The 11204-nt window shown below is 46.0% G+C and overlaps 1 protein-coding gene across 1 annotated transcript; it reads right to left on the minus strand.

The window, feature by feature from the left end:
• Positions 1 to 1538: 1538 nt before the first annotated feature.
• On the minus strand, positions 1539 to 9103 carry LOC141439293 (uncharacterized). Its single transcript, XM_074103551.1, has 3 exons — positions 8938 to 9103; positions 2164 to 2274; positions 1539 to 2092 (listed from the first exon to the last, which is right to left on the minus strand). The coding sequence occupies exons 1-3, from the start codon at positions 9070 to 9072 to the stop codon at positions 1718 to 1720; spliced, it is 621 nt and encodes a 206-aa protein (XP_073959652.1). The 5' UTR covers positions 9073 to 9103; the 3' UTR covers positions 1539 to 1717.
• Positions 9104 to 11204: the final 2101 nt, after the last annotated feature.

An 11204-nucleotide genomic window follows, 5' to 3' on the forward strand; every position in this document is an offset into this window, starting at 1 on the left:
ACTGTGCTCAACTAAACAAACTACGAGTGACACAAACTAAAGCAAAACTGACATTGGTGCGCGCTTCGGGTTCAAGTACTAACTCATTTCGCTTGTTCAGGCTTCTCGTTGGAAGCGGTCGTTGTCGATGTACGCAGTCAAATGATGAAGTAAGTTAAGGCGTCGAAACACCGAAAAGCGCTAAAAGTGAACGTCCCGGTTCACCTTGCGCGTGCGCGTTGCGCGGAGGCCGCGGCCGGCAGTTTAGACTAGAGGGGACTAGAGAGGATCAACGGACTAGCGAGACTAGAGAAGATTAAAGTGACTAGCGCGGTGGGACTGCAGAGGTGATCGTGGCTTGTCGCTGCCAGTGGCATTCGCCAAAACACGACATATACAACGTTAGGTACGCAACGCACCCCGTAGTATGTATAGTTGGGCTTTTGACCGAAACCATGAAGTGTATGATGCATTGATGGCTTGTAGGAGCAGCGCCTACGTGTGTGCTGACTGCTGCTAATAGTATACATAGAATATAGAATAGATAGATAGATAGTAGAATATTACTACTAGCGAGATTATCACGTAAGGTAAAGTATGTTTTGCATGATCATGTCCCAAGTGACAGTCGCGGAGGCCATGCACATGCGCACACTTCAATAATTTGTTTGGTTGCTCCGCATTAGTATTTTAGTGCTCATACTGGTACATAACTCTTTGAACCACTTGTGTCGTGTTGACTAGAGCGAGAGCGAGCAGGCGCGAGAGCGGTGCCCTCACAGGAGCGTGGGGACGGCGGGCTGACTAGCGAAATTAATAAATCTGGCCTCTTTCATATTTACGGACTAAAGCTAATAATTCTTATAATAATTTGTGAGCTGTGCATAAATTAAGATTGGCAAGATAGTGTCGTTACCATTAGCGGGCAGCCGGCGACGCGGGCGCGGCGACGCGGCGCGTGCGTTGCCGACGCCGACCCGCGGGGAGCTATGTATGTACTGTACACTGTTTTACAAATTGGCGCACTTGGAGATCTCCTCATAGATATTAAGTTAGTTACTCGTCTTACAACTAAGTATATCTGTACAAAACAATGGATTAAAGAGTGAAATTATTTTAATTCGCTATTATTTACTGTCCAATAAATTAGAGAATTTTAGTCACTACAAGTGCATGGAGGCGCTACTGTTTCTTCTTACTTAATTTTATTTGACCTGGGAACGCTTTAGCTCGCTTCGAAGGCGACAATGATGATATTGGCGAATTGAGATGTTCGCGCCTCGTTTGCTCTCGGTATGTACAGTCAGCATCAAAAGTAGCTGGTTACTTTTGTACTCTGTCGTTTTACAGCCACGTACTTAGCGCCATACAAGATTGATATATGTTTTAATGTGAAAGAGTAAAAAAGTAACCAGCTACTTTTGATGCTGACCGTACAGTAGGTATGTGTTTATGTTTAAATACGGTTCAGAACCGAATCGGAATCGGCGGAATAAAACGTCCCCGGGCTATTCGGTGCAACCGGACGGGCGGGAGGTGACGTGCAGACAAACACACAGTTGGAAGGAATATTTTTAATATTACCACCGTTCACCTAATACTATTTACAATATAAATACAGTGCCGCGGCGAGAGGGCGCCGGGGGCGTGCGAGGAGGGGGGAGGGGGAGGAGGCCGCGGACTGTACATGCGGCGGGAGGGGACCGGGGGAGGGGGGGGCTGGGTGGCGGGCGGGTGGTTACGACGAGTCATCGTCCTCCTCGGAGGAGTCGATGGTCTCGACGGTGGCGCCCGCGCCCACGCCGCCCGACGACGAGCCGGACAGGGATGACACCAGCGAGAGGATGGAGCCGAGCCCGCTACCTCCGCCGCCGGAGCTGCCGCCGGCGCCGCCGGAGCCGCCGGACAGCCCGCCCAGCAGCCCCGACACGGCCTGGATCTTGGGCCCGATCAGCTGCAGCTTGGGCCCCACGATCTGTCCGATGAAGCCGCCGAGCGAGGCGAGTCCGTCGTTGCGCGGCGTCTCGATGCCGAGCGCGCGGTTCTTCTCGATGTTGGTGCGGTCCAGCGTCTCCACGAGCCGCGTCTTCGCGTCGATTATGGAGTTGATTTTCTGCAACACACGGTGGCGTGAGTCGGGCGGTCCCGGGGTGAGGGGAGCGGGGGAGGCGGGCGGGTACTCACCCCGAACACGAGCCCGAGCACGGCGTTCTTGACGCCGAAGGTGGCCTGCGCGGCGCCCTCGAACTTCCTCTTCTCGCGTCCCGCGGCGTCGCCGTCCGCGCTCGCCGCGTCCTGCACACACAGACACGCGCCGCGTCACTATACGAGTACGGTGCACGCACACATCGCCGGCACGCGCACACCACAAACCACAAAGCACTTCGCCATCACCAGTATTAGGCCACTGTCACCGAGAGAAAAAATTAGTTCCCATCGAGTTGCAAGCGTTTGTTCGTCCCATGTTCACAGCATTCAGACCGGCGGAGAGAGACGTGGGGAAACTCTAACACTCTAATTAAATAACTTGCAATAATTTACTCACGTCGCGGTTACTCGCATTCAAAGGAAATCGTAAACCAAATGCAATGTGTGTAGATTACGTGTTAGATAGAAAAAAAAACAGCTATATTTGATAAATGATACCTAACTAGCGGCCCGCCCCGGCTTCGCACGAGTACAATTGTCTAAAAAAGGTCTCTAAATAGAGGAATTTTACATTTGTCAGCTCCATTTTCCAACAAAACTAAACCTGCGCGAAGTCTGGGCGCGTCGCTATCATGTGAATCATATTTTATTATAAACCTTCCGCGAAAAATATGTAACTAATGGGCAACACCGCAATTAAATCCATCGCTTAGTTTAAAAGATCTAAGCGTACCTACAGACGGCGAAAAAAAATACTATGTAAAGATTATGTATAAATACATGAAAGCAGATATAAATTAAGGGCAAATAGGGTGTACAACTATGTATACGGAATGTATACTTGGACTACAGATGTGCAAGTTGCGGAAAGTTTCCAAAAAGTTGGAAAATTTCTCGAATATTTCCGGAAATTTGCACATGAAATATAGGAAATTTAAATTTAAGAAATGGAAAGTTTCAATCCCCATACAAAATTAAAGAAATATTCTGAAAAACCAACCCACCCACCTAATGATTTTTTTCAGACAAATTTTAAAAGACCCCGTGCAGATGACGATATTAGGCATTTTTATGTTTGTATTAAGTAGATGTAAGTAATCCTCAGTAGTCGGTGTCATAATGAAGCTCAATCGGCCGCGTACGCGTACGCGCAGTGCACGAGTAGTGATTATAAAAGAGTTTGATTTCGTTGGGTTCTTTTGGTGGTGTTCACGCAACGCCCCCCGCCGCCCGAGGCCCGAGTGCGATGCGCGAATTTTAATTCTCCTCATCGTACACATTATTTAAAAAAACCGTATCGTATAATTGTACAAATTGATTGTTATATTTATGATTAAATGTTTCCGTAGTTCGCTATCGTTCTTTTGCACCCGTGAGTCCGGTGGTGTTAGGGTTAGTTTACACCGAGAATGTGACGCTATATTTTACATTGAAAGCACATCAAATAAGTATTCGTTGAAGACGAAATAAATGTTGTATCTCTCGGAGTGACCGGACCCTGCGCGGAGGTTTGCCGAGCGACGCAGAGGGTTGCGCAAGCGCAGCCGCGCACGCGCCGCGGATGTGCGCGCCGCATACAATTGATGTATTATTTGATTCGGATTTCTGGTCTACACACGCCTTATGTAGCTAAACTTCGGTGAACCAGTTGTAAACACTGCTCATGGAGTTTAATAATGCTATACTGTCATATTAGTCCCCCCTTACCCCTTCGCATTTGGCGCCCAATGGCGCATAAGCTAGATGTAAAAACTAAAGTAAAAGGTTAAGACTGAAAACATGACATTCGGCGAATATACGAAGATCGACTATGGCCATTAATAATCGAAAAAATACACAGGACGTTAGACAGAATGCCTTCCAACCGCAACGTGGCCGGAACTGCTGACCGGACCGGACCGGACCTGCCCACACAATTCAATCACAGTTTAGGTATAGTTTAGCCGACTACAGTGAAACCGCAATTGAAAATCTATGTGCAGTCGACAGTTACGTTGCAGCAGGACTACTACGAAACTCGAAACTTGAAGTTCGTGTCGGACGGTCCCTCTGACACTTATACTATTTAATACGAGAGCGAGAGGGACGGTACGATTAGAACTTCTAGTTTCGAGTTTCGTAGTAGCCCTGCAGTTGCGAGACAGTATGCCTATCCCTTAGTGTCTGAGCGTGTGTGTTGGGCTGTATATCGGGGGTGCAGCGTCCGGGAGCCGCGGGCGAGGCCGGCGGCCGGCGCGGGTTGCGGTCCGCACCGTTCCGTTGCCCAACAAACTCGTCCGCTCTCGCGAGGCGACGCTCTACTATCGCTACTACGTGTCGCAAACTATCATACATTTGGAAAAGTATAGTTTTAAATGTTTTCCTCATCGCATTAATGTAACCGGGTTAAAAACGATTACTCAAACTGTGTTCGCGTCACGTCTATGAGCTACTCCACAGGCTGGGAGCGCGAGCATCCGCCGCGATAGTGCACGAGATCTGCGCTGCGATTGAGCTTTGTTGCGTCACGGCTGGGAACCGGCGCGCGCCGCAAAAAGCTCGCGCGTTGCGCAACGCCCGCTCCCGCTCCCGCCCCCGCTCCCGCTCCCGCTCCCGCTCCCGCTGCCGCTGAGCTCGCGACGCGCGGACGGCCGCAGGACCGCAGCTACGAGTACGAGTAGTGCGCCGGACGACAACTTTTACGGCTGCGGGTGCAAGCGGCTGCGGGGCAAGGTCGAGCTCCGGCTCCTTATGTAAGGAACAACTTATTTTTTGCAACGCGCCCTCAAATTCGCGAGTGAAGGGCGCTGCGCGGCCGCCGCGGGCACGGCACTCCGACACTAGGTATAGGCCCTTGGAGACCATAGAAATGCTCATTTCAAAATGAAATATGGATTATTTGTAGGTTTAATTTAGTGATAATCATTTAGCAATAGAATATGGCCGAGATTAAATTAAGAAAATTGAGTGAGATAATTTCAATGATCAAGGGACCGATTCATTAAATCACTTAGATACCACTTTTAAAAATGTAAACCTGTATATTTCTACACAAACCATATAGCTCAATTGTTACTTGTCAAGATTAATTTTATACCTGAAATGACTTTGTATTTCAAATCTAAGACCATTTTTCGAATCACGTGATTTAAAAAATTGGTCCCCAGCGTATAGAGCGCACTTAAACTTTTAAATATTTAATAATAGCAACTCAGTATCGCGTGATGTTGCTTGCTTCATTCAATCATGTCAATAATATGGTAATTGTTGCCATTATTAGGTTTTAGAATTGTACGTCTGTACGTTCTGGTGTGCCATTGAGGCGGGCGAGCGTCGGCATACTAACGAGCGTCCGCGACCCTCGGCCACTCGGCGGCGCCCGCGATGCTAAATAAAATATAAATACGTACTGCACATGGTAACGTTGTTGGTTAGTAAATAATATTTGGTCATTGAAGTAATGTATAAATGTACTCGAATGCAAAGCGGCGGCGGTTGCGAAGGAGTGTCGGCGGAAGGCGGGGACGAGTTGCGCCCGACAATTAGTAAATAAATTATGTATGAGGTTAACATAAGAAATGAATCAAATGAAATCCGTGATGGCTAAGTAAAGTAAAAGTAAAGAACAAGTAAAAATTTATGGCCATGAAAACTATACAGTCAAGAAAATTAATTTACGTCCCAGGGTGGAACCTTTTCATAATAATTTTTTGTCGTGATTTCTTTAGGTTCCACCCTGGGTAGTGATTTATAATTTCCTTGACTGTACATACTAGATAAATTTTTATATAAGATATACCTACCGATGACTCCACACTATAGTATCGATCACTGTCCATAGCAACCAAAAGAACAAAATAAGAGTTACCCATTTGCATGTCAATGAACTATGTACAACTTTTCTCCTTGATCCTCCGCTACCACGTCAAGAAATAAAAAAACTTGAAAACTGTGGCAAGTCTATCTAGATAGACTAACCACCGCCACCTAGCCGCCGCTAGCGGCAGATCCTAAAGTTGCAATTATCGGTAACTGCGGTGATTTCTATGATTTTGACACAAAAGTCTGTGGATGTGGTAGTATCGGAGGAACAAGGTAAAATGTTGTGGTTCAAGAGTTACCAATATTTATTTGGTAAAGTTTGATATTTTTAACCATTTTGTCAAGTGACACCTTCAAGCGCTCGAGTGTTTCATGTGGTTCATTACATGCGGCAGGCGCCGCTCGGCCATAGTTTATTTCAAACTGTGCAATTCTCTAATCTAACCAAACATCTTACGCGGATTGATCGTTGCGCTAGGCAGAGAATAATAAATAATAAATACCTAATAAATAAATACAGCTTGGGACGATTGACACCAATTCATCTAGTTCCAAACTAATTAAAGCTTGTAGCTATTATGGATAACAGGCAACAGATAAACATTACTAATAATATCATACATCCAAGGCTCGAACAAAAACATTCATATTTTTCAAACAAATATCTACCCCCCGGTACTTCAAGCTTCAAGCTTCGTTAGTTCCCACACCACTAGGTTGTCCGTTCGTCTGGTATACCTTGACCTGTTCGCTTGCAAGCATTGTACGGAGTCAGGTGTCTCGTTGGTCGCGCGTCGGCGGCTGCCGGCTGCGCCAGCGGGCCGCAGTGTAAGGGCTGCGTCTGCGGCGGCTCCGTGAAAGGACTCAAATGACTCATAGCGTGTGCGTCCCATATCGGTACACATATGCAAACCAGGTACACAATGAGGGCTATCGCGTATGAATTCGCCACTAGAGGCGCTAGTGTAGCGTGAGGTCTCCGAAATGTCAAATCTCATAGTTTTTGAGTGAGCTACGCGGGTTTAATAATTTTGTGAATATTTTGTAATATTTGAAATTAATTATGGCAAAAATGCGTTCCGGGGCAATGAATGTCTGTGTTTTGAGAAAGTTTTGTCTTTCGGAAACCTTTGTCCTCCCTTTTTTCCGAACAAAACGGGGACTATGCAACACTGTGGCATGCTCGATATTTTTATGGTACGGTTTTAAGGTGTATTAAATATGATTTTAATCTAAACTTTGTTTTCACGCCCGTAATAACAGACTTTGAAAGTCATACTTAAAAACCTCACGCAACAGTGCGCCATCTAGTAAGACAAAAAACGATAGCCCTCATTACGTGCATTCTTGCTTCATGAGTTCTAATGGTCCCATAGGTAGAGCGACATTATACCACAGTATATACGAACAAATCGATCGAAACGAACACACTCACACAGACACGCGCTCTACACGGCCTCTAAGGGGGTCTCGCGGTACTGCAGTCGCCTTAACTTATATATACACTGTGATTATACTGATTCGGGACCATTTCGTCACCTGATATATATTATTTATTTATTTATGCCTTTCTGCATATTCTGTGGCTAATAAAAGATTTTCTATCTATCTTTATAAATACTCTTTGACGTCGAAAGAACTCGTAAACCACTGAACTAAAGATTATTATTTTTTCTGATATGCAAGGTGATCATTATTCACTTTTTACAGTACTGTAAGACTTGTATTTTTGATAGTTATTTACTAGTTATCTAAATCAATTTGTATCGAGAAATTTTAAATGAACGGCACAACATGGTCTACACCAAATCTAATCGGTAGTATTATGAAATACCTATATCGGCCTAGACCCCAAGGCCATGCATGCATGCAGGCCTAGACCCCAAGGGCCCGGGTGGGGCCATAGGATTTTGGTCGCGCTTTTGACGCTGGCACGGACCAACGTCGTGCTAACTACCTGACTTCGTATAATCCTACCAGCGAACGGGTCGACTTAAGGCTGTTAAGTAGTTGATGCGGACGGTGTTTGTTTAGAGAACAACCGCCACGCCGCAGCAGCGGGCCGCGGTCGCCTCTCGTAATGAATACATAACGATTGCGAAACGACGCCCGCCGCACGCGCACCGCACTGCTGCGCTGACCGAATCAACCCTCATTTATAAAATGATATATCACTACTCATTTTGTGAATACAATTAATAAACAAAATCTATTCGGATTCAATACTGAAGTTAGAGAATTACTTAGTCGATAGTGAAAGGTTGGTTCGAGTTTGCATGTAATACAGAGAATGCATGTTTTACGTAATAGTGCAGAGTTCATCAGATGGGAAATTATGTGCTTTGAATACTAACAGGCGGGCTGAATGGCGGCGCGCGAGCGTTGCGGTCGTTTGTCGTCGGCGCCGTGACACACATGCGCTGACCCACTTGACATGGTTTACCTCAGAGCGAGCCCGCGCTGGCTCCGCAAGCGTTGCGTTTGTGAACTGTCAGAGAGCTGTCCGTCCATCCCCCAGGAACGACACCGGCACCGGCACGGCCCATGTTGCCTCTCAGGTACAGACTCGTTATTGAAGAACACTTCGCTCCGACAGAACACCCGGAAGCGGCCGAGTGCCGTGCGTGGTTACTTAAGCTTGTTAACCAATCGTAATAACATACTAAAGGTACGTTCGCACCACATACTGTAACACGATGGTTTTTGAACCAGACACATCACTCGACTTCGAGCATGATAAAGGAATGATGATTGATGAAACCTAAGATTATCAGAAGCACAACTCAAAAGGTTACAATAATAAACATACGAGTGGACACGAAGTAATAATGTAAAATTGCAAGGGATATTTTCAGGATATTCATCATATTTATGAAAGTAATGTGTCGATGTTTTGCTTCGGATAGCCTTTCATGTCGATAGCTGCTGACGGGCACCGCGTGAGGACAGTTGGGGCAGGTCAGAGAAGCAGTGGAAGCGTTAAATGTGGGAATACAAGTCGGGGCTCACATCGAGGGGCTGCAGCGCGTCATCGTCTGCGAGCTGGCGGCGAAGGCGCGGCGCGCGGCCGGGAGCAGCGGCGGCGGCGAGCGCGAGGCAGAGCGCGAGGGCGAGGGCGAGCGGACGGAGCTGTGCGGGCGACATGGCGGGCGCCGGGAGACTGCCGCAGCAGCGCGCGCGCCGGCGGCCCGCGGAGCGCCGCCGCCGCGCGCCGGCCTTCACCTCGCACCTCGCGGAGAGAGTGCGTGCGCGCAGCGCGCAGGGATGCGGCCCGGGGACCTCGCGCCTGCGCCCGCGCCCGCGGGTCGCCGGAGGTCCGTAAGTTCAAGTAGAGGGCCTTCGTCTCTCAAACACATCCGAGGACTTGGTCCGCGCCCTCGCACGTGCTGCGGCGCTCTGAAAACTATAGGTCTCTGCGGCCGCTGCTATTGCCCACATACAAATCCACATACACATGGAGCCTCATGATTGAACAAAGGTTTTACTTCCAAATATATTTAAAAAAAAACAGACCCAAAAACATAAATGTAGACGATTCTCTTGCGAAGCACAGAGTGGTACTCAGCTCAGCCTAACATCTGGAAAGGCTACCAGCAATCAGATAATCTCACTGAAAACATTTCATGTAAATTGACAGTAGAGACTCGCACTTGTTTTGAACTTGTGACAGCACAAATACCTTAATTGCTGTACTCGTATTGTACTGTATGAACGGAGTGCCCGGATGTACATGTCGGCGGCCGATCGTAAAATCCACCAAATCACGAAATTCCTAGGCATATCGTGAAATGGCGCCGTTTCATGAATTGGCTAAGGGACATCCGCCATTCGCCATATCGTTCAAAACTCAACGTTTAACGATTTGCTTAGTGACGTTTAGGTAAATCATGAAATTCCTAGGCATATCATGAAACGCCGCCATTTCATGATTTGGCCAGTTTAGGCAAACATGAAACTCCTAAGCACATATCATGAAACGCCGCCATACTCGGTTCTGGCACTTCGCCGGCCGCTGCGTGCGTTGTTGTGCGATGTGATCACAATTAATACTAACCACTCCTCGCTTCGCTCGTCGTTCCTAAATTTTTCTTTTTTTCGGCATATCACGATGTGCCCAGTATAGAGCTAGGAATATCGACGAATGCGTTACTCTAATATTTTTTTACGTGAAAGCAAGTTTCCTTGCGGTGTGTGCTCCTATGTGGTTTTAGGTTTGTTTCAATAAAATCGGCTTAGCCATTTTCATGATATTGATTTTTGAAATTACAAGTTCGGGGATTTCTCAACTTTTAAGTTGGTTATGTTATGGGTCGATGCTTTAAATCAATGGTCTTTAGGTACATACCTACTGGTTAACCATTGCGGCATGTGTTATGATATGAGTGGTCACGTATGCGACCTGCTGGCTCTAGGGCTCTTATTTCATAAACGTGACAGGTTACATGTGACACTGACAATTTGGTTGAAATTGCGCAGCTAGGTCGATGAGCTAGGTACTAGGTACTAAAAATCCCGGTTAAACATCGAACTCAGTCTCAGTTATCAATGTACAGTTGTGTTTATAAACTTGTGAGCAAAAATTTGATCAAAAATATCTGAAAACGACTCTGTTGTTAACGGCGTAGAGGCGTGTTCCGATATTTTATTATAGTATATTATACTAACCATAGCGATAAGATTATAATTTGTAAATACTAACACTATGGATTCAAAAGTCCGCAATAAATGATTTGTATTTGTATTTGATATTTTGGATCAAATTTTTGCTCACAAGTTTATGAACTCGACTGTATTCCAAATCGTAGTCGTCGTAATCACTGTCATTTGTCATGTTTATGTCGTATTTACCTTACTGATGTTTTACTCAGCGAATCAGAATCATGTTCATAATTTTTAGGGTTCCGTACCTTAATTAGCAATAATGAAACACCTTCGTCGTTTCGTCTGTCCGACCCTTTTTCTCAGGAACACGTGGAGGTATCAAGTTGGAAATCTTAATTTATACGTCTGTCGGTTTTGTCAATAATCAAAAAAAATACCCCAAACTGCGTTTTTGCTTAGGAGAGGAGCTCTGTTAACCCTAAACTATATTTATTTAATTATTTTGCTTTTGTAATAACGTATTTATTTTTTAATTTATTTTTATAATTGCGTGTAAATAAATGATTTTATTTATTTATATTTTATAGATACCTACAAATGTAGGGAACCCTCGGTCGCGAGTTCGCGATCCTGACTCGCACTTGGCCGGTTTTTTTTACTTTTAAACGGTACAG

This window comes from Choristoneura fumiferana, chromosome 20 (genome assembly GCF_025370935.1).
Source record: "Choristoneura fumiferana chromosome 20, NRCan_CFum_1, whole genome shotgun sequence".
In the NCBI taxonomy this organism is placed as follows: Eukaryota; Metazoa; Arthropoda; class Insecta; order Lepidoptera; family Tortricidae; genus Choristoneura; species Choristoneura fumiferana.